The 24,311-nt window shown below is 41.8% G+C and overlaps 1 protein-coding gene across 1 annotated transcript; it reads right to left on the bottom strand.

Annotated features, from left to right (window-relative positions):
* Positions 1-1,817: 1,817 nt before the first annotated feature.
* Positions 1,818-24,004, bottom strand: NUCB1 (nucleobindin 1). The gene is made up of 13 exons (XM_087713846.1): positions 23,763-24,004; positions 23,145-23,258; positions 21,297-21,404; positions 20,377-20,509; positions 19,281-19,384; positions 17,779-17,964; positions 17,248-17,338; positions 12,738-12,796; positions 12,385-12,477; positions 9,014-9,103; positions 7,934-8,104; positions 4,723-4,822; positions 1,818-2,485 (listed from the first exon to the last, which is right to left on the bottom strand). The coding sequence occupies exons 2-13, from the start codon at positions 23,244-23,246 to the stop codon at positions 2,367-2,369; spliced, it is 1,356 nt and encodes a 451-aa protein (XP_087569972.1). The 5' UTR covers positions 23,247-23,258; positions 23,763-24,004; the 3' UTR covers positions 1,818-2,366.
* Between the last annotated feature and the right edge of the window lie 307 nt (positions 24,005-24,311).

The following is a 24,311-nucleotide window of genomic DNA, read 5'->3' as shown; positions in this document are numbered from 1 at the left end:
AGCAAAATGTGGTCCACTTTGTAGGGAAGCAAAGCCCAACTGGGCAGGCAGGGGTCGGCAATCTTAAACATTCGAAGAGCCACAAAGGTCCTAACCAGAAACTCCCTATTCAATTCTGGAGCCCCTACTCTAGAGGCTCCTCCTAGCGCAGCATCCTTTTTTCTCCACCTGTCCTAACCAAACACCCTATCAATTGTGGAGCCGACTGGCAACAGGGAGCCACAGCAGAGGAATGAAAGAGCCACATGTGGCTCCTGTTGTGGCCCGCCAGTGGCCAGCAGAGCTGGCAGCAGATTCAGAGAGTGAGGAGGTTGGGGAGGAACGTGAGCCAACCCTGGAGTCTGGGGAAGGCTCGGATGAGGACTCTGTGTCGGAGGCAGATATGGGACCAAGGCCATCTCATTTGGTAGTTATTTGCTGCCTCCGGAGCCTGATATCAGCAAGGCAGAAGAACAGCGGGAGCCTGTTCCCATTGTGCGCATGCGCAGAGCTGCCAGAAGGCAAGAACAATTAAGAAAACAGGGTCAACTTGGCAGTAAGGCTTGGAGATGATTGACCCACTCCCCTAAGACATAAAAGAGGAGCGAACAGACCTGAGCTTTTGCAGTAAACAATTAGTTCATCTGGTCAATTCAAGCTTGGAACAGTTCTGTTTGACTCTGTGCTAAGTTTGGCCTTGGTCTGCATTTGGCAGTTAGGTCTCTGGCAGCATTCAGAGGGAGATAAGGTAGGTGTTTATCAACATTCCCCTGAAAGACTGTGGCAACTCGAGCAGACATCTGTCAGAATCTTCACAGGCTGTTTGTGAAGCCTGGGAATGACCATAATTTCACAGTTGTATAAATAAAAGAGGGTTTTGGGGAATAAAATTGTGATTTATGCTTTCTCAGGAAGCCTAGGTCAGAATAGCTCCAGAGCTGCGGGTTGCTGACCCATCCTAGGGAATATGGGCTAGAGCAGTGTATCTTGATCTTGGCGACTTGAAGATGGGTGGACTTCAATTCCCAGTACTCACCCAAATAAGTGACTTTCAAGCAACATTTATTCTTACACACAAGTCCTCACACTTAAAGCCACTGCAATATCCCTGCAGCGACATCATCAAAATTTGGGTACTTGGCAATTGGCATGTATTTTCAATAGTGGCAGAGACCCAAGATTGGGTGATCACCATTTATGATCTTCCTGGAGGTCGCCACCAAAAAAAGTCAATGGGGGGAAGCCAGATTTGTTTAATGACCATGGGGATTCGCCTACAAACTCAGCAAAAAGGAGCAACTCACTTGACTGCACCATTCCAGACCCAACTGTAGTTGTAGGTCAAGGACTTATCTATATAAGATGGGCAAAGTAGTGCAAAAGCCAAGATAGAAAGAAATGGGTTCTTTTAAATTATTTTTGTCTTCCAGACTAAAGGAAGTTGTGGCAAAAATAAAAAATGGTCAATGACCATTCACCCAAAATGCTCATACGGTGGAGTAATTTTTCATACTTGGTAAGATATACTGCCAAGTAAGGAGCAAGGTGGCTCAAATGGTTAGAACGCTGTGGAAGGAGGTTACTAAGCCCATGTTTGAGACCCAAGAGCTGCCATGGTATAGGGATGAGCTCTTCTCCTTCACTCCAGGTCATGCTAGGGACATGAAAGAAGCCCCCAGGGAGTCCCCCAGGGTAACAGTGATGTCACCGGCGAATTCTTTCCCCTGGGAAGTGCCTCAGTGCTTCTGACACAATTGCAAAAAAATCCCTGCCAAGTATACAGATGCTGAAACCATGTCACATGTAAAGGGAAGATGGCGAAATAAAAACGCAGAAAATACTTCAAGGGGTTCAATTTATTAAATAAAAGGGAACCAAATTGTTTTAAAACAAAACCCAGCAGTTCTCAACACATATTTCGCAAACGGGTGCAACGCTGTATTTCTGGGAACCAATTGTGGAAAAAGAGGAAGGAGGGAGGGCAAAGCACAATACTCTATTTACGAGGCATTATACTCATTCCCTTATCTTCCCTTTTATATACCCATAAGCATTTCTGAACTTGTAGGATAAAATTACCCGAGAATGTCAGGATGTCTAACCCTTACTTCCTTCTCTTTCGCCTGCCCCAACCTTTTGAACAACAAAGCCGTTCCTATTTCCTCCCTTAATTATTTCCCTTTGTCAAGAGAGTCATCTGTTTGGTAAAAAATGTTTGCTTACGTGGAATAGATGGAGGATTGGGTGCAGAGGGCAATTAGTAAGCATTCTCCTCTTTTAAACATTGCCTTGCATGGCCCCTCCTCCACAGTCCTGGGGTGAAGTTTGATTTAGATGCCCTGACAATGAGAAAAGAAGAATATACAGGACTCCACCATAGCCGTGTTCTATTGGACAGCAACCTCTGGGTGTGCTTGGTTCTGAAGAGCTTCTGTTTGGTCTTTCTGAGCGTCATGCTCTGATGCTCCGGGGGCTCCTGGATGGGACTCAGGAGGAGAAGCATGACCTAGAAAAAAGAGACCACTGTTACACTTGTGATTCATCTGAAGAATCTTGTTCCTCAAATACCTGGTTCCATCACAAAACCGCGGTAGACTAAAGCGCGCTCGACGAAAGCGCGTACCTGACATCATCACAGCGCGACGAAAACATCACGCTGTGAGCGGTAAAGTTAAAAATTAACGCAAAAACCTTACTCTAACCCCCCCAAACCTAACCCTAAACCTAACCCTTAACCTAACCCTTAACCTAACGCTAAACCTAACGCTAACCCTTAACCTAACCCTAACCCTAACCCTTAACGTAACCCTAAACCTAACCCTAACCCTTAACCTAACCCTAACCCTAACCTTTACGTGAATCGGCTTGCTTTAAAAGCGCTTTTTAAAGCGCCCTTTTTTCTTCGCGGTCGTATTTGTCGCGCTGCTGATGACGTCAGGTATGCGCTTTAATCGGGCGCGCTTTAGTGGACCGCGGTTTTGTCGTGCCACGCAAATACCTACCCACCCACAGGTTTGGGAGTGAAACCAATCCCTGAGGGACACTTTCTCTAGATGTTTCTTCACCAAAACTAGGCTTATGAAGATGGTATGGCATTTGTACCCTGAACTTAGCAAGGGTCAGAAAACAGATGGGTTTTCAGGTATTGATTACTATAATATTCAACAGCCCCAACAGCGATAGCAAATAACGCAGGAAGCTGTAACCCAGCAATAACTCTAGCAACATAGATTCCCCATTTGAGTTCCTATCCTTTCTATGAATTTATAAATTTGGTTTACGGGAGCCTGCACTGCCACCCTGTGGGTGATGTGCAACCAGCCATCCCATAGTTACTAGCTAACCTCTTTATCTTAACCAACATGAACTTCCGGGATTTTTGGATAGGGGTGCACTTTTACTGAACATTTTACCAGATGAATGGGATATAATTAAAGCATAATAAAGTGTTTAAATGGCAGCAGCACACGGCAAAAACTCTTTTGAACATACCAACACCAGCTAGAAAACTTTTAATTACCTCTTCTTTAGGTAGAGGAGGGAAGGGCAACTTATTGCTGCAAAAGTTAAGCTTCCAACTGCTCTTTGTTCCAAAAGTTAAGCTTCCAACTGCTCTTTATTCCTTTAGTTGAAGCTAAAACAGTTCACACCTAACTTCCCCAAGAAAATAAGAGTAAGAATGCTTTTTCAATAATGTTTGGCAGAAGGGCTCTGATTGATGGCAAAGCATTATTTTTATGAGCACTTCTATCAACTGGTGAGAGAACTAGCTTGCTTCCACCATAAGTGGATGAGAACCTGTATTAGAATTCTGATTCTCACATTCACTTAAAAAAACTGACACCCCAGGTTTTACTAAACCAGGATCTCCCCAGACATTTTGGTCATCCCAAACTGCAGGACAAACCATCTTATCCAGGTCAAGGTCCTAAATACCTGAGGAGATTGAGAGCAGACCCAGCTAAATTAAGCTAGAACAAGTAAGATCTGCAATAAGACAGAAAATGGGATGGGATAGAACAACACTTTTCAGGATACCCTTATTCTATTATTTTTTTTGCCCTGATTTTCCACATTTTTTCTTGTCCAACAGTAAAAGTTCAATGGTTCTTTGACCCCCAAGGTTTACACAGGCATCCTAACAATCTTTGAACGAAGCCTGGTGTTATTCTCAAATGCAATAAGGAATAAGTGCAACTTTGGGGCTAAATAAGAACATAGAGCATTATTTGTATTGTGTGATCTTGAGGCATCACCAAACAGGCTAGCAGTAAACAACAGCCCAAACAAGGAACTGGGACTACTCCCACCAACACTGACAAGTGAAGCCACTAGTATATAAAATGTGAGCAAACCCCATTCCGTATTGGCACTGAGAATGTTACCTAATTTGGCAATTAAACATCTACAAGAAAATAACCAAGCTCAGAGAACACCAAGGACCTATTGCCTCATCAACTGTTTTATTCTATGTCTACACTGAGTTGAGTTACAAATACATAAATGCAATTAACATGAGTATCAGCAACCAAACAATTCCAAAGTTTACCTAACCCCATAAGGTAAAGGTGTTCTTGCACCAAAGTACTCCATTTTTACCTTACAATGAAACAGCTTTAGAAAGCCATGTTCTCATAACCCTTTTAAAGAAGCTCAGAATTCTGGTCTTTCAATCTTTTTCCTCTCTCAAATGGGCCTAAATTGCCCTCTCTTCCCCAAAAATCGTAGCTTCCCGGCTCTTACCTGCTGGGGCTGCATGAGGCGGCTGTGCCTGGAACTTCAATTCTCCCCCAGGACCAACCTGGGATTGTTGAGATTTTCTCTGTTCCATTTGAAGCACAACCTGGAAGGGATGGGAATGTGGAAAGAATGCCATCAGATACAAAGCAAACCTTTGACTTTTTAGTAGACTCTGCCTACTGAAGATTCTCCGGCATACATAAAAGAAATGCCAGAAGATCATCTGTAACTCAGGGGTTGACCATCTCTATTCCGAATGCTAGTCCCAGATTGCAGCAAACGAAGATCCACAATTGAAGGCCCCACTGTTACAATGAGACATTTTCGAGGAAAATTCCCATGATTCAATTTATGAATGGAAAGAACATGATCTGTTTGGGCCACGTTTATTTGACCAGGGCTGAGGATAGAATACAAGGATCTGTCTCCTTAAGAGGGGGTTCAAACGACCTTTGGAGTATATAGAAGTATAATAAATGCTGACCTGCAATAATATCAAATGCCAATCATCTCATGTTTGATAACATATTTAATTTTCTGCTTATAGTGAAATTACAGAGTTAGTAAAGCAGAGCGTGACCCGTCAAATGCATGCCAACGAAACCACGCCGACGAAACCACGCCCACCATCAACAAACAACATAGTGGGACGCAAAAACAACGTTATAAAGGGTTAGGGTTATAGCGTTGTTTTTGTGTCCCATTATGTTGTTTGTTGATGGCGGGCATGGTTTCGTCGGTGCGGTTTCGTCGGTGCGCATTTGTCGGTGAACCAAGCAGAGGTTAGCATTTTTTGGGGGTGGTTAGTTGCTTCTTAGTTTCCATCTAAAAATACAAGTGCTGTTTTAAGATAACTTCTGAGCCAATATTTGCAAATGCTTAAGTAAGCTTTAAGTAGGGTTGAGTTCAGGGACTTTCACAATTTGACAGTTTTGTTTAGGTATTTGTTTTAATTTGCTTTAATTTGAAATTCAGAGTCAAGAAACAATTCCCTACAAAAAGATCTTAAGGAAATCTGTAGTCCTCCATATTACTGAACTACAGCTTCCATCATTTCTTAATATTAAGCATACTATACAACAGAGCTGTCAAACTCCCGGCCTGTGGGCTGGATGCGTCACATGCTGGTCACACCCATGCCCGGTTTAGCAAAGGGGAAAAGTCCCCACTACGTAGTGACGTTGACATGACATGCTGCCTGGGGATTTCTGGGAGCTGAAGTCCACACACCTTAAAGTTGTCATGGTTGAGAAACACTGCTGTGTTTCTGTGCTGGAAATTACAGGATCCCATATAGGTATATAAATGTCAGCATTACATGGGACTTGTTTCCCTTTATCAAAAGGAAGCATAGTGGGAAGAAGGCGGGGCTTAGCAGTGAGAAGACGGATTTTCAGGCTATTCCTGAAATTCCCCTATTCCGAAGCACTTGGACGGTTCCTTTTTGGACCCAAGCTGTCCCGGAGAGACAGTGAAAGGTAGGAGGAGATCCAGTGACCCCAGAGACGTTCGCAAAGTCTCTGGAGGCTTGGAATTTAACCTCCTTTGCCAGTGACTTCCGGATTAGCCATAAGGCTAACTGAAACTGCAGATAGCTCCAAAGAATGGCGAAGTGTTTCCAGCTGGTAAGGTGATTTTATTACTCAGAGAAAGACAGTCCACATAAAAATTCAAGCTAATTTAAATCAAAGAACAGAAGAATCTAGTGGCGATTTTGATCTCTTTATTGGTTTATGGACGGTGGTTACCCTATTTTTTAAATGTTTTAAATGCTATTTACACGGACAAAGGATAGATTACTCCAACATCTCCTCTGATCCTCTGCAAGTGGGCTGTAAACCAATTCACTATAATTTGGCTCCTTACAACTTGACACTTTTATTGCTTGGCTGGATTGGTCTAAGATCAGATAAGATTGTACAGTTCCCAGCTTGTTTTAACTTGCAAATACCTCAGAGTTTCCAAAGAAAAAATACTAACTGCGTACAAATATGGTGTCTATTCAAGCCTCTATTCAAATGATTTCTTCGGCACTACAAAAATTATCTGCCACACATGATAGAATTGAGAGGAAACTGGATTATCTGCTGTTTCTAGCAACAAAATATGAAGGAAAAAATGAGAATGTTGAATGTTTGAATGTTCTTCAAATACAAATGAAGGATGTCAGAGATAAAGATTTTCAACTTGCTGATATTCGGGGCAACTGGTTTACCTCTGAGGGAGAAAAAGATGGAATGTCTGAAGGGGGGGCAGCCACACAGAAGATTTACTTCGAAAGACAGGGCGCAGGAGGAGTGAGAAGCATTAAAGAATTTATACTTTATGAAATACCATCTGCAAAACTTTTGATACCATCACTGAGAATTAAAGACAAGCTGATAAAGTAAATAAACGGAGGACGGCAGCATTATATGAGAGGCACCACAAGCAAAAAGGTGCAAAGATTTTTTTGTACGGACGTGCTCATAAAGATGTTTGGAGAATTCGACCTACGAATGGCAACAGGATTAAGGAGGTTTTGTTACTGGAGAGACACAGGCTGATAGATGGAAGAATACAATTTAAAACTAGCGAAAGCTAGTTAAATTCATTTGTAATAGATATAGTTGAATAATAATTGATAATGATAGTAATGTATATAATGTTGAGTTGCTATGATAAATAATAATTGGATATGAGAAGGGAAGGTTAGAAATATTCTTGGACTATATATAAAGGTTATTAATCACAATAATTATTACTATAAAAAATAAAATAAAACTATATACAGTTAAATCTTAACTAATATGGGGAAAATGCTATGATATACAATATAATTACATAAAGAAAGGAGAATGATAATAAACTATATACATGGAGGATGGAATTTTTGGTATTAAATATTATGGATGTTTAGCTAAAACAGGATATGAGGATTTGATGTTAATGGAGGATTTTATAAACAAGTAAATGAAATGCTAGCATGTGGTTATGGATTAAATCTTTGGCATAGTTAAGGATGAAGGATGTTTAAACAACTGTAGTCAACTAAAAGTGGAGGTATGATGATGTTAGTATGGTAAACATTTGAGTTAAGATATTTGAATTAATATGAATTAATGGAAGAGATGCACAAAAACTTGTTGTAACCAGCTGATATACTTTTTTATAACATAAAAAAAAGGAAGCATAGTGAAGCAAAGTGTATCTTTCCAATTAAAATATTCTCTACCTGTTGATACTCCTTCTTCTGAGCATCAAGTTCCACCTGCCGCTGCTGGAGCTCTTTGTGCTCCTGGTGAAGCTGCTCTGCTCGTCGGCTTAACTCCTCCTCCTGAGCCTTAAGCTCCGCCTCAAATCGTTGGAGCTCTGCCTCTGAGTAGATCTGTGTTTCTTCTACTGTCTAGATAGCAGGAGAAATGAGAGAGAGAGATCACTGCCTTAAGAAGTACACCAAATTTGTGAGCCACCTGGGGTCACATAACATGATGTACAAATATTTCTGAGCAGGGAGAAATTAGGATATTATGATTCTTGATGCAGTTCTTAAAAAGTATCCTCTCTGGATACTGCAATTTCCATGTTGGGCAGCAACCTGTTTTGCTACATTAATTTTGGAATAATTCAAATCGATCGTTGACTTACCTGAATGGTCCTTCTATGTGCGCTGCGAGGGGAAGCATATTGCCCCCAACAACAATCCGGGTCCTCATTTTACCCACCTCGGAAGGATGGAAGGCTGAGTCAATCCTGAGCCAGTGAGATTTGAACAGCCGAACTGCAGTCAGCTGAAGTAGCCTGCAGTGCTGCATTTAACCACTGTGCCACCTCGGCTCTAAATATTCAGAGGCCTCTAGCCTTTGCTGCTACAACCAGAGCTATTAAGACTAGCAGCCACCAAGAGCTGCCTCCTGAATTAGTACGTTTGGTGCCTTTTGGAGGTAGAAAAATGTTTCTCAACCTCAGTAGCTTTAAGATGGCTAGACTTCAACCCCCAGAATTCCCAAGCCAGATTATCACAGAAGTGCTATTAGCTTCTCTAACAAGTTTTCAGATGACAATCTCTGGTTGCAGAGGGAGAAAGTTTATCATAGCCTATCCCAACTTAGAGTTCTTTCAGTATGCTGGAATTCAACGCACTTCTGTAAAGTTAAACTAATCAGGAAATATGGGAGTTGAAGTCCAAAAAATGGGTATGTGTGATTGCTGGGGGGGGGGGAATCTTAACCACTTGCTGCTAGCAAAAAGTTTTTTCCACTCTTCACACCAACATTTGAAATTCCACTTCAATTGATAGTGTTGTTTCACACACCTCCCATCCATCAGCTTCATTGAATTCCTTCCTCTGAGTGGATTTAACAAACTCATCCAGGGTCACCAGCCGATCCTTATTAAGATCCACCTGCAGGAGGAGAACAAGTGGAGAAAAGAAAATGCAATTGGTTCCTTCCTTTTGTATTTTCCCTACCAAGACTAGTAGATTTTGAGAAGTCTCAAAAATTAGCTAAGGATTCATACCATTTCCCTACTTGCTTTGAGTTATAATTCAGAAGACATTTACTTTCTCAAAGCCCAGATCAAGGGTACTTTACTAACTGCAACCAAGGACTGAAGCAGTATTTAGAATGTATGTTTTCTTTTCACACAAAGACTAATAGCCAAAAGTAAACACAGAGTTATGTTACACCCAGAATTATAACCAAATAAATCCAACATTGAAAATATAATAAGAGTCGTGCTGGATTGAGCAAAGCCCTACCTATTATCCTATTTTCTCAGTAGTTGAACATGTAAGTATGAGGTAGCTAAGTATATATCATGCCAAGATATAATTAGCTTTCACTTGCATTGTACGAGTCAGAGACTCCAGCTTGGAAACGATTTATATTTTAGCTCACTGTGCAAAACCATACATCTATCAGTTAATAGGATGTGCGAACTGTTTTTCTGAAGCAGAACGTGAATTAAACTGTGATTGTCCCAAAGGTGCTTTTTCAGGAGGCGACTTGTTTTTTCTTTGAAGACGTTTCTCTCCTCATCCAAGAAGCTTCTTCAGCTCCAACAGGACAGTGGGGAATGGGAAGATTTATATTCCTAGAAGACAGCTGGTCATTTTCATCTTTTTAGAGGGTTGTTGAAGCACAGGTGGTTTATCTGTGTCCTCAGGGTCACCTGAGTAGTGCTCCTGGTTCCTGTAGTCTGAAATTCCCCCCCCCCTGGAAATCCATTCCTACTCCAACACCATTCCAAGGATATTCATCCCAAATTGTATAGCTAAAAGTCTGTAGAGATTGTCAGTCATCCAGTCATGGTCCCAAAGGTGCTTTTTCAGGAGGCAACTAGACTCTCATCCTGCAGCCAAGAAGGCCGCACACCCATTTGCATCACTCAGGTGGCCCCGAGGACACAGACAAACCTCCAAGTGGCCTCAATGACTCTCTAAAAGAATGCAAATGACCATCTGTCTACAAGAAATATAAATATAAATCCTTCCATTTCCCACTATCCTGTCAGAGCTGAAGACACTTCTTGGATGAGAAGTGAAACGTCTTCAAAGAAAAGCCCAAGAAAGCCTCCTGAAAAAGCACCTTTGAGACAACCATGACCTGGATGACTGAGAATCTCTACAGACTAACCTGGGGATTCTTTAAGATCATTCACTGATGCAGACTGGGAACTACATTCTGCACACCTTTTGTATCATTTGGGTTGGCATTATTCTAATAAAGTTATCAAACTGGAAAATAAAAACTGGAATTGACCCAGACATTCTGTCAGTTAAAAATTCACTTGTTTCCAATAACCATCCTCATTAATGATAAGCCAGACTTTGTTTCACGGTAGAACATACAGCAGCTGCAGTTAATACATAACAGAAGTGAAAGAATTATTCTTCCCGAGGAAAAAGTGAACTGGACTTAGCTCTCCTACCTTAATGTTAAAGTATAACCTATGATTCATTTAAACACCAAGGGTTTTTTGGGGAGGAAAAAATTCCCAATAAACTGGTCTCCACTAGTTCTATCGGTATGCAGGGTCAGTTTTCTTTCTGCACAGCTTTGAAAAACAGCCAATGCAGAAAAGATGCTTTTTTTTTTTTTGCTCTTTGCAAACTCTCAAAAAGGAAGACAAATCTTTTTTTCTCTTCCCTGGGCAGGGGATCAGATGAGACTAGATTTCGGGAGAGGAAGAAACCTCTTGTTCTAGTTATCTCTGTGGAGATTCGAACCCTCACCACCCTCCAGGCCTTCCGCAAAGCCCTTAAAACCTGGCTGTTCCGACAGGCCTGGGGCTAAAGAACTGCTGCCCCCGTCTCGAATTGGTATGACTGTTGTGTTTTTAATTTTGCATTGTTTTTTATGTCGTTTTTAAATTCTGTTTGTATCCCCTTCCCTGTTGAGCTGTGAGCCGCCCTGAGTCCCCTTCGGGGGAAAAGGGCGGCATATAAATAAAATCAACATAACATAACATAACATAACATGTACTGATTATCTATCTATCTATCTATCTATATCTATCTATCTATCTATCTATCTATCTATCTATCTATCTATCTATCTATCTATCTATCTATCATCTATCTATCTATCTATCTATCTATCTATCTATCTATCTATCTATCTATCTATCTATCTATCTATCTATCTATCTATCATCTATCTATAGATACCCACCCACCCATAGTCCATCTTGAAGTGGTTAAGATTTTGAAACACTGTTCCAAGGAGATCTAACTCTCTACAAACTTCATTAGAAAGAGAGATAGTCAAACACACAGAGACAGATGGAATTGTTAAGCTTGTATAGAGTATAACTGCTTGGAACATTGTTTCTAAATCTTAGTCTTCAAGATGGACTTCAACTCCCAGAATTCCCCCCTTAGCGTACTTACCTTTGACTATACCTTGAATGCACTAATATCACAGCCAGCAATTGCTCTCCTATACACTCCCTCAAACATCCCTTCAAACCTTCAAATATGGACTAGCATAATGATTCCTCTTCTGGAAAGGGTTCACACTTCATACTATGATATCCAAATCCTGGCCAAATCCTGCTAGGACAGCTTTTGACCCGAAAAAGATTTTTTTTACATAAAATCTTTACAAAAAGGTGCTTACCTAAACCATATTTATAGCCACAATGACCAGGTTCCCATATTCCAAGCCAAAAGGAAATCACATTATGGCTTATCCTGTTTGAGGAAGCCATTTGACGTGGTGTAAGATACAAAGCCCACATTGTAAGGTGCTGACCGATTATGAAAAAGATGATTGCCACAACACAAACAATAATTTTCTCTATCTGAAATGGGCTAAGAATTAGAAGCCTCTCATTATGATTTTGGGGTCACTCCTAGGGGAAAAAAACTAACCCAGAGGTCTGCTGTATGACTCTTGTGTATTTCAATTACGTGTATTGTGTTTGTATCCCCTTTTGAGTTGTTCGCTGCCCTGAGTCCCTCCCGGAGAAGGGAGGCATACAAATAAACTAAATCTTAATCTTATTGTGCCTCAATAAACAACCCAGAATTTGTTGATCTCATATAAGTAGTCCTCCACTTGCAACTTTTATGATGGACCCCAAAAAAGGGGACTTAGGACCAGGATGACCCAAATTTCCTTTGCCTGCCTTGTACACACAAAAGGCATCATATCTTCACCCTGCAGTTCATACACTTACATTCTTCATGACGTGTTCGCGCATGCGCAGGCGTTCTTCCTCCATTTCCAACATATCATCTTCCTCATTTCGGGGATCGTAAACCTTCTCCAGCTGCAAAAAGAAGACTCCTTTAGCTAGTATGTCGGAATTTCATTTCCCTAAATTCCACTCCCCTCCCCCAGCTCCCTGGGGAAAAAGTGCAGGGATTGAACTGCCACTTTTTGTCTGCAAAATATACATTCTACCTCTGAGCTGGTAGTCCAGCTTGCAAGACGGCTCTGAATTGTTTTTTCTTTTTTAATGGAGGATCACTAAAGTACATGAGTTGTCTCAACTGCAGGATTGTCATATCAGGAAGACTAAGAACTTACCTCCTTAGTGAAAAGTGCCTCCAATTCCTGCTCATCCAGCACCCCATCGCCGTTGGTGTCTGGGGAAAAGAAAGGGACGAATGGCAGTGAAGCACATCAAATGTGAACAACTGAACTTTTCTCGCAGTCAAAACCACATGCCTGTTTGAAAGGTGTTGCAAGTGGGGCTGAACTTTGTTTGAGCTGGCCCAATATGCTAGAATAGGGGTGTCAGACACAAGGCCCTTGGGACAGATCTGACTTTTATTGCAGTTGTTGAGCAAATTACAGTCATTAAGCAAAACTGCCTTCCCCCATTGATTCTGCTTGTCAGTTTCCTGGGAAGATCATAGATGGTAATCAAGTGACCCCTGGTTGCTGCAACCTCTGTAAATGCCAATTGCCAAGCACTCCAATTCTGATCACAACCTTTAAGGACACCACAACACTCAGAAGGAGGAAAAGTGGACATATCATATTTTTCGGAGTATAAGATGCACCATTCCCCCCCTCCAAAGAGCGTGGAAATGTTGGGCATCTTATACACTGAATGAAGCCATTTTGGGGCTCCCAAAGCCCTGTGTCTGCATCCCATTTTTGCAAAAAAGTAGGCTTTTTGCCTTCTCCCAGAAACACTCCGCAGGGTTCAGCCTGGCTGAGGGAGGGCAAAAATGCCTCTGTTTTTGCGAAAAATGACTTGTTTTCCATCCATTTTTCACAAAAACCGGTGCGTTTTTGCCTTCCCCCAGCCCTGCTGAATCCTACAGAGTACTACTAGGGGCCAGGGAGAACAAAAACATATTTTTCCTTACTTACCTCTTCAAAATCTTGGTGCATCTTATACACTGGTGCATCTTATAGTCCAAAAAAATACGGTAAGTCACTTTCCTCAGCGCCATCATAATTTCAAATAGTTGTTAAAAGAATGGGTCTAAATCATGGACTACCTGTATAAGCCAGAATTGCTAAGAATTCTGGCATCTCAATTCAGGAGCCATGTACAGATGGTCCTTGGAGTACGACCACAATTGAATCCAATATTTCTGTTGCTAAGTGAGACAGTTGATGAATAGAATAACAGAGTTGGAAGGGTCCTTGGAGATCTACTAGTCCAACCCTCTGATTAGGCAGGAAACCTATACCAGTTCAGACAAATGGTTATCTAATCTCTTCTTTAAAACTTCAAGTGTTGGAGCATCCACAACTTCTAGAGGCTTAATTGTTCTGTCAGGAAATTTCTTCTTAGTTCTAGATTCCTTCTCTCCTTGATCAGTTTCCATCCATTGCTTCTTGTCCCACCCTCAGGTGCTTTTGAGAATAGGTTGACCTCCTTTTGAGTTTTGCCCCATTTTACAACCTTTCTTGCCACAGTTAAGTGAATCACTGCAGTTGTTAAGTCAGTAACAGGGGTGCAAAGCAAATCTGGGCTTCCTCAAAAGGTGATCAGATGACCCCAGGACATTGCAACCATCAAGAAATATGAGCAAGTTGTCCAGCATCCAAATTTTGATCATGTGGTCGTGGGGATGCTGCAATGATTGTGTGAAAATTGGTCATATCGCTTTTTTCTGTGCCATTCTGTGTCACTAAACTAAAGGTGTAAGTCAAGGACTACCTGTAAAGTATAAGCTTAGACCGCTAGTTCTTTCTATTTCGAACCCATCTACCAGGAAAATATATTTATTGATGAGGGGAAAAAGCTTCCTATTGCATCAGACTGTGAATTGGCTACTCCTTTTATAATCAATACTCTGAAATTAGAGTATTAAGGCCACTTATGTCTCACAAAAGCCATAAATAAGAACTGGGACATAAGAGAAAGGGTAGTTAATTTATTTCTAATCAGTTATTTTCACTTCATTTGTATTAGGCTACCCCCACACTAGAGGCCAGAAGTTGTGTTAAGGTATTTGAATTTAGCAGCTGGAGCAGTGGGGTTGTGTAGTGAGCCAGAACAGAGTTATAGCTCAATGGTTGAAAAGTGCTGGCTAAATCTGCACTTTGATTGGTTGCTGTGGGCGTGGAGGGGGAATTTCCTTTTCCCCCGCCTTTTTCTTCTGTGTGCCTTGCGTGCTCTGATTTACCTCATGATTCTCTCCTTTACCTGACTACCTTGTTTGGTGCAGATGTAGAACGACCGTTGACTTACCTGAACAATCCTTCTATGTGCGCTGCGAGGAGAATCCAAGCATGGGTTAACTTTGCCCATTAGCCTAGAGATTGAGTTATGTAATTGTTGGCCACGCCTCCTCTGACTGGGATAGTTCAGTTTTGTACGAAGGCTCAGCCGATCCAAGGGAAGCAAAGGAATCAGCAGACGACAAATAACACAATGAGTGTGTGTGAGATTGAGACAGTGCCAGTGCCCGGACCAGCCGAAGCCGAGGGCGGGTTTGGATTCCCCTCGCAGCGCACATAGAAGGACCGTTCAGGTAAGTCAACGGTCATTTTCCTGTGCGCTGCTTGGGCAATCCAAGCATGGGACATGCCAAAGCAATGAGTTTCAAGGGTGGGAGCTAGGCTGGTCAGGGATTTGAGAAGCTGTTAGAACCCTCTGAAGGACTTGCCGCCCGAATGAGACCTCTGCCGAGGCAAACACATCCAATTTATAATGTCTGTCAAAGGATGACGGCGATGATCAGGTCGCCGCCCTACAAATTTCCTCAACTGAGGCTTGAGTGGCCCAGACTGCCAAAATGGCTGCGCTCCGGGTGGAATGGGGAATAATGCGCCTGGGCACAGTCCTGGATTAGCTCTCGTAGACAAGGGCAATGCATGCTTTCAGCCAATGTCCGATGGTGTTGGAGGACACTTTCTGTCCCATGGCTGCTGGCTGAAAGGAAACAAATAAGGCTTCCGACCTTTTGAATGAAGCAGTTCATTTCACATAATGACGAAGTGACATAATGTCTGAGATATCAGAAAAGGATTGGGGCCTCAATCCCACGTCTTCTACAGAAAGGCCTTCTGACATAGGAATATCAGGGGACCAACCCTGGACCCAAGGCCCTATGCAATTTAAGAACAAGACCCAAGAGCCAAGGTGGCGCAGTGGTTAAATGCAGCACTGCAGGCTACTGCTAGATCAGCAGGTCAGCGGTTCAAATCTCAGGGTTGACTCAGCCTTCCATCCTTCCGAGGTGGGTAAAATGAGGACCCAGATTGTTGGGGGCAATATGCTGACTCTCTGTAAACCGCTTAGAGAGGCCTGAAAGGCCTATGAAGCGGTATATAAGTCTACTGCTATTGCTATTGCTATTACCCCTGCCAGATTGGGTGGGGAAGCAGGTGGAGAAACCTGCATCGTGAGGGCTGGTGGGGACCTGCTGGAAGTGGATCCCTTTCTTATTTTCCTCTTTGCACCCTGCAGCCCTATCTGCAGCCTGGTCCTGCAGGAGGTCCTGATGGCAGTCCTTCCAACCCTATCGCTGGCCTTGGACTGATTAGATGGTAATGAGGGAGAGGTTTCTGCTCCCGAGTTGTTTCCAGTCGCCAAGCGATCAGCCATTATTACTATTAAAAGCTCACTCAGAATAATCAGCCGAGTTGAAGATTTGAAACGAGTTGAAACAAAGATTTGTTCTATCGGACTTTGCAATAGAGAACACAGAGTAAGAAGAACACGAGCCGCTTTACTGCGAGTCCTCGTGTGCAATGGCGGCCAGCATCAAGATGCTGTTAGCTCCACCCTCAGGTGATCTTGTGTCACGCTAACTGGGCTCGAACAATCCGGCCGCCTTTCGGTTGGCTCTCAACAGTGTAAAATTTAAAACTTCCAAAATGGCCACCGTTTCAAATTCCATCGAAGGCAATGGCCGTTCCGACACTGCTTTCCCTTGTGGCAGTGGCAGTCACAGCAGTAGTGGTAGTGCTGGCGGCAGGACACCGATCGCGCTCCTTAAGCGGATCACGCCTGACAGGAAAGCCGATCACGCCCGGATAGTCAAGCTCAGTGTCAATCAAGTTTTAACAAGGAGGGACTGATCATGCTTAATAAGCGGATCACGCGTGAAGTAGCCGACACCAGAGTGGCGTACCAGGTCTCGGCTGCGGTGATCGGCAGGCGAGGAAATCAATCGCCACCAGTTCTGGCCGATTTAGACTTGGAGGCGCTAGTATTGCGCTGAGAAACAGCCTGGCAAGGCAGTCCATCGGAACGGAGACAGCTTGCCTTTCAAATTCTGTAGTCACCTAGAGGAAAGGAAAAATGCTACACACAAAAATACTTACAGTTGAAAGAGTTAATTTTTCTATTACCCTAGAGAAAAATTATGCATCTCTTCAGGCTGGACTGAATTAAAAAACGGAACTCTTCCAGTCAGAGGAGGCGTGGTCAACAATTTCATAACTCAATCTCTAGGCTAATGGACAAAGTTAATCCATGTTTGGATTCTTGAGGCAGCGCACAGGAGAATATATTTAATTATATATTTATATAAAACTACATGTCAGCGTTTATAACTTCATTTGGATACCAGTTGTGCAATTCCCCGACAAGCTTTCTTAGAACTACATATACAGATTTACCTACCATGAAGCTTGAAGAAAGTCTTGGGGTTAAATTCATTGGGGTCCAAACCATCCGTCTCCTGCCAGACCTCCTTGAGTTGATCACGGCTGCCCTGCAAGGACATAATGAGGAACTCAAGCCAAATGTCTATGGAGATTCTTAGTCATGAGGCCATGGTTGTCCCAAAGGTGCTTCCATCCCCCCCCCCCCCCCCCAAAAGAAGCAACTGGACTTTCTGGTTTTCCTTTGAAGACGTTTCACTTCTCATCCAAGAAGCTTCTTCAGTTCTTCAGAGCTGAAGAAGCTAGTCGGATGAGAAGTGAAATGTCTTTGAAGAGAAAACAACATCCAGTTGCCTCCTGAAAAAAAAAAGGCCCACCTTTGGGACATCCAGGTTATAGTTACCCAAAGGTACTTTTCCAAAAGGCAACTGGACTTTCTTGGGAAGGAGAAGATCCAGAACCCTTTTGGAAAAGCACCTTTGGGACAATGCAAGCCAAAACAAGCAATCCCTACCCAAACCCCTGGAAGCCCAAAAGAGGTTCCCCCTACCGGGACATTGACTTTGGGATGCTCCTTATGTTTCTTCTTGAGCTCTTCAAAATGTGCTTCTTCCTCACGACGTTTTTCCTCATCCAGGGACTTCAGGTATTCCCGACGCTCGTGCTCCTTCATCATCTCATACCGTTTGAATTCTTCGTGGTGAGCTGCATCGTAATTCTCCAGGTCCTTAGTAGCCTAAGAGAAAAAGACAGAAAAGCAAGAGCCAACATTATTGGCATGGGACGAAATCACCTTCCTTTTACAATCCCCCCCCCCCAATCCCACAGGATTGCAAATAATCCTGATAACTGCATCACTTTCACTTGCCTCTAATCTCTGCTGGAGACCCCAGCACTGCCTGAGAGCAGGCCTGTCAAGTTCAGATTAGAACAGCCTCCCTTATACCGTGATGGCTAAGATTCGTACTTATTTACATATAGTCCTCTGCTTTTGAGGAGGGACTGGAATTTTGGTCCTAAATTGTGATGGTTGTAAATCGAGGCAACTATGTGACTGGACCCAATTTTACAATTGTTTTTATGCCAGTCATTACGTGAATCACACGGTCACAATTCCGAATCCATCTCTCAAATCGGCGTTTTTGCCAAAAAGAAAAAAAGGTCACAAAACATGATTATATGACTATGTGATGTTATAACCAATTGTAAATATGAGCTGACTGTGGAACATCTGGTGTGTGGTCGTTTACCGAGGTAATTGGTTGCAAATCAAAGACGAATTGGTTGCAAGTCAAGGACTATTTGTATTTCTCAGATTTACATGGCTGCCCAACTCACAAAATGTAACTCTGGTGTAAGAACCAAGAAGTCCCTCATTTGAGTTTTGGAATTCAGTTTATTCAGTAATAAACTCACTGAGTAATCTTCAGCAAACCTGTTGCATTCACCTGTTGCCTTCTCTACAACATGGAGATATTAATATTGATCCTATCTTCAAAATAAACATATACTAGTGGCCAGGGCAGTCTGTTCCAGCCTTGTGTCTTCCAGCCTCTTTAGACCCAAACTCCCACTGACCCCAGCAACCACCAAACTGGAGATATTTTATTAAAAGCTCTACATGTTGTTTGGTGAGGTAAATGAAAAAAATATCAGTTTTAATCTTCTGATTAGAGCTCCTGGGATAGAAAAGGAGTAGGAGGAAGTAGCATGGATTATCTATAGAGTATTTCTGTATTTTGGAAGGGGTCTAGAGGCAGGGGCTTCCATTTTGGCACTGACCTAACCATGCACTCCAACAACCTCAATAGCTGAGCATCAGATGAAAGTGAAAAGTAAAAAAGATCAATCCTGCAACAGCCTTGAATCAACCTCCAACCTCCTAACCACTTCCCTTCTGCAAAGTCTGAGCAAGGGAGAGGAAAAAAGGAGAGAGAGCATATGCCCTGGGCTTGTACTACAATATACAGAGGTGAAGTGGGCCCGGGGTATGCAAAACAGATTCAAAGGTTTAATAATCTGAAATAAATGTTTTTAAAAATTCTGTCATACGGTTTTAATGAGCAGCTCCAAATCTCGGGCTTCAAATGTGTGCTGGTTTTGCGAGTCCAGGTGTTCAAACTGCTTCAATAAAGCCAGGTGATCAACCTGGACATCTGAAAGGGAAGAGGAAAAGGGGGAGATGAAGATTAGAGTTTCAGACTTGACATTTAAATAGAAACCAGAAAACACTGGGGCTCATATACTGCACTATACTAGTTTGCTTAAATGTTTATTGAATACTGAATGCTAGGTTCACACAACCAGGTTACAGCAAAGCCTGATAAACTAAATTATGGCTTAGCACATTCAAGAAAGCAGGTTGCTTGATTTCTATCAATTTTTTTTCTTAAAGAACAGGACATCTTTGATTACTAGATTTTGAGGATAGATCCTTTGAAATGAAGTCCCCTCCCCTCCACTTTAATATCCTGAAGCACAAGGGGAAGCCCATTGGCAGTAACAGAATATTAGAGAAAACTGATTTGAAGACAAAACAAGCTGCTTTTCATCATTTAGACAAATAATTTTAAGTTATTATTGTTAAAATGATTATTTGGCTAAATGATGAAAAGCAGCTTGTTTTGTCTTCAAATCAGTTTTCTCTAATATTCTATTATTGCCAAGCGGCTTCCCCTTGTACCTCGGGATATTAAAGAGGCAGTTAAGAACTGTTAATCCAAGGATTAATTTATATTATTAATTTATCTGTGGGCTCCTTGGTTTCATTACCAGACTAGATAATATCATTAGTGCATTGATGATGTTACCTAGTTTGGTAATGAAATGTCTGCAAGAAAACCACTAAGCTCAGAGACCACTAAGGACTCTCCTCAGTTCAATGCTGAACTACAAATTCTCTCATCTATTAAATTATCTGGCAACTTATCTGGAATTTAGAAGCCACAATATAACACAAGGGCCATCACAAGATCTGTCTGTTTGCACAATGATTCCATAGCAGGAATGACCAGCCACCAAACAGCTATTCTCCATCTATCCAACTAATGGCATTACAACAATAGAACCTAGAATTGGGGCTTGGCATGTTCTCTGTCCTCAACATTGGCTGGAATCCCACCATCAACACTCTCCTATCTCAACTCACCTTGCTCCATCGTGGCATCCATTTTGGCTTTTAGGAGCATCCGAAGCCGGGACACCTCCTGTCTCTTCAGTTCATCTAACTTTGTGCGGACACTGTGACCCACGAAGTCCAGCTCTTTGCTGAGTTTTCCACTCTGAAAGGAGCAACAAGGAAGCAGATATTTTACTTTTATCCTAGTCTTGTGTTGAGGAACTCATTGTGTAGGTAGTCTTTTTTTTTATCTCACGAACTATCTTTAAAGGTACACCATTATAATATATATATATCTACAATTTCAATTTATAAGTCTGCTGCAACTTAACAGTTTCCAATGTGCTTGATCAAAGTAATTTGGATAAATACTGGGATCTGAATCCAGTTAGGTTTTCTCATCCTAATAGGTCACTATATCCTATTGATTCTGTTATACAGGTAGTTCTCAAGTTAAAACCAGAATTTTCATTGTTAAAGAAGGCGGTTAAAGTGAGTTGCTCTGATGGTTTTTTGTGCCACAAATTTTAAGCAAATCATTCACATTACCCTGGGACATTTCAATGATCTAATTATATGGCAGTTGCCAAATGCCTAAATTTTCATCACACGACCATGAGCATGTTGCATCTGGTTGTAAATCCAGGTACCAGTTGTAAATTACTCTTTCAGCACCACTGTAACTTCATATGGTTACTAAATGAATGGTTGTAAGTCGTGGACTTCCTGTATGGGTGTGTATCATTGCCCTGTATTTCACTTAAAGACACAGGAAAATAAGGTCACTTTCCTTTCTGTAAGTGAAAAGCACTATAGTAAAAGTGGTTGGTATCCATTACTAAGTCCAAAAGACAAATCCAAGTTTACCAAACTGAACTTCCCACAATGGTAAAAGAGAGGACTTGGCCCTAGTTATGACACAACAGCCACCCTTGTATATCCCAATTCACCTTGATATCCTCTGCATTGGCTGCTTGCAGTTTTTCCCGGAAATGCCCATCAGTTTCCAGCACATTGATGACTTCTTGGAGGTAGCGGTGATAATACAAGCCTGTGTCCTTCAGAAAAACAAAAGTCAGGAGTCAGATCCAGATGTTGCACTTCTTCAAATGAGACTTACTGAAATTTCTCTTCTGGTTACAGATAGTGCTACTCAAGGTACATTAACACCAGCATTCACAACTAAACTTCAGAAAGGATAATATCATGCTAATAAAATGCAAAATATATTATTAAGTACAAGAAGGCAAGGTCATGCTTGGAAAACTTTACAATCTAAAACTGAAAATAACCAAGGAGGAAGGAGAAAATAACAAGAGTGACTAAAAGTAAAGATAATGCATTTATATTAGTGATGTCCACTTAAACTTAGATTGAGAATAGCAGTCTTCCACAGCTTGAGTTCATCATAAGTATGCTAGTTGGGGAATTTTTTGAGGTCCACTTAAGGACCTCAAGTTGGGAAAGAATGAAGTGGAAGGACAAGAGCAAAGTGGTTTTTTTTGCCAAAATGTGCACCGAAAAAACCCTCTGAAGAGACATTATATAACATTATCCATAGACAGGAAATAATTTGAGAGGGAAGAATAAATTCTGGGGATAGTTCATTATATAGTTAGGGCCCAATGCCTTGGGCAGGGGTTGGACTAGAGGAGCCCCAATGTCCCTTCCAAACTTACCGTGAATGTCTTGTAGATGAACTCACATAATTGTCATTTAACTAGTTTAGTTTACTTTATTGTCATTGCACTAATTATGGAAAGCACAAATATGGGAAAAGACAGTACAATTGCTAAGGTATCTTATATAGGGCTTCAATTTGGCCTCTCTTGGAAACTTGTGGGCACCAGATTATTCTGAAATTTGGTCCAACACCATTTTTCATCTTACATCATTGTAACAATTTTACCAGTGTATCCATTACAATCTTTATCTGTGGCTAGTTCAGGCAACTAGAATAAGATGATTTCAGGCTAGCTGTCACTACAGTAGTGAGAAAATCTTGGGGACCCTGCTTCCAAATGAGTTAATACAATACAGTTCATGAACGGAATAAAACCTATTTTAGCCATACTGGCTATAGCCATATATTTTTCTGTTAAATCCCAAATGCTGCTTCAACCCCTTCCATTCTATTTACCCTCTCACCCAACCCACATTGAATTTTTGACAATTAGTACTGCTAAGATATGGAGGCAAGGATTCTAGGTGGAATTGTGCTGGGCTTAAAGGAGCAGTGTCCATTTCAGTATCAGAATCTTGCAACCTCAGATTCCAGTCCAGGCTAGCCTCTCTGGCAAGAATGTGAGTTATTCAATTTGGGAAGGGACAGTACAATTGCCATGGTATCTTATATGGAACTTCAATAAAGGCTGCTGCAGTCTGCAAAAATGGCTAAATTGACTTGTTTATTTAAGGGAAGATTATACACTATAATGTATAAAAAAGAAACCTTTTATGAACTTTTTTCTGAAAATGGATAAAAATCAACAGAAAATTTGGGGATTTATTGAATAAAAAGAACTGATTTGGGGAAGAAGAAAACCATGTTTGTAATTTGGGAGAGTGGAGATGGCAATTATTACATTTGTAGCTCCTGCAAAAAAATAAAAATAGAAAGCTTTAGATATCTTGTTATTCTTACTTTTCCTTTATTCTTTTGTATTTTTTCTACTTTTTCTTTTAGGGTTTTTTAAAGTTTTTTAAACCTATGTAAAATCCTCTTCTAATAAAACATATATGTAGGTATAAAGGCCTTTGTGAAGCAGAGAATTATGGACAATCCTCAGAATACTTACTGGTGGTTCTGGGGCAGCCTCTTGTTTCTCTTTGGGCCTTTCAATGGGCACACAGATAGCCAATCCTAAGAGGGTAATGGCCATAAACCATGATAGATGCATCTTTCTGAGCCCCTGAAATCGCAAGCCACATAAAGAAGGGTAAGCAACTTAAGAAAGGAAAACAAGCTGCTTTCACAGGACACAATGTGGAACAGGGCTCCCAAAGAGGAGGAAGCTAGGAACACTAAAATAGGAATCCTTTGGAAACTTGCACAATTCAAACGACAACAAGCAACAAATTCATTTTTTTCAATATAGATCAAGCCCCAACCTCCCAAATTGTGAGAGCCTCAACATTGGAAGTTTTTAACAAGAAATTGGATAACAATATGCCAGAAATGGTATTAGGGTTTCCTGACTGAGCAGGGGGGTTGGACTAGAAGCCCTCAAGGGTCCCTTTCCAACTCTGTTATTCTGTTAAAACCAAATCCTACAAAACCGGCTTGCCCACTTACACACAAAGAAGCTTGACCCTTATTTTTATTGTATTGTATTTTTTTGTATTGACATACAAAAAAAAAAATCAGCTGCCAAATCAATGAATACTCCCTTCCACACAACTGGGGTCGTACTTACGGTGGAGAACGGCACTCTCTTTCCCTTACAGACTCTGATCACGAACTACCGGAGTTGGAGACGGAAACGTGAAGCAAACGCACTCTGTGCATGCGCAGAGAAACCTTCAGGAACACCGATTTTTCACACTCGATATCCAAAGCTCTTCTGCGCCGGGACTGCGCGCCACGTGACCCAGGCCGCGAACGTTCTAACAGCGATTCGGCTCTACCGCCTCTCAGTCCACCTCTAAGCCCCGCCTCTGCATCTACCTAGCTGGCCACGCCTCTTTATCCCGAGTTTCGGATACGCCGCTTTCCACCGTGTCACGTCCGGCGCTCCATTTTGCATCGTGATCGATATTTCAGGCTCTTTTGCATAGGAGGCCACGCCTTCCATTCCTTTCGTTTCCACTTATTTGCGTGGGCCTATAAGAATCCGCCCCCCTTTCCCGGAAGGAACGCCCTTAACATTTTTTCCCTTTTTACAGTTTTCCGTAAAGAACAAAAAAAAAAAAAAAAGTGAGAAAACCCAAGGACAAGTTCACTGAATACAGTGTGTCGTTATACA

This window comes from Thamnophis sirtalis, unplaced genomic scaffold (assembly GCF_051295495.1).
Source record: "Thamnophis sirtalis isolate CommonGarterSnake01/CBP01778 unplaced genomic scaffold, rThaSir2_p1.2 scaffold_4, whole genome shotgun sequence".
Lineage (NCBI taxonomy): Eukaryota > Metazoa > Chordata > Lepidosauria > Squamata > Natricidae > Thamnophis > Thamnophis sirtalis.
The sequence above is the reverse complement of the archived record's forward strand: the minus strand, read 5'-3'. Positions and strand labels throughout refer to the sequence as shown.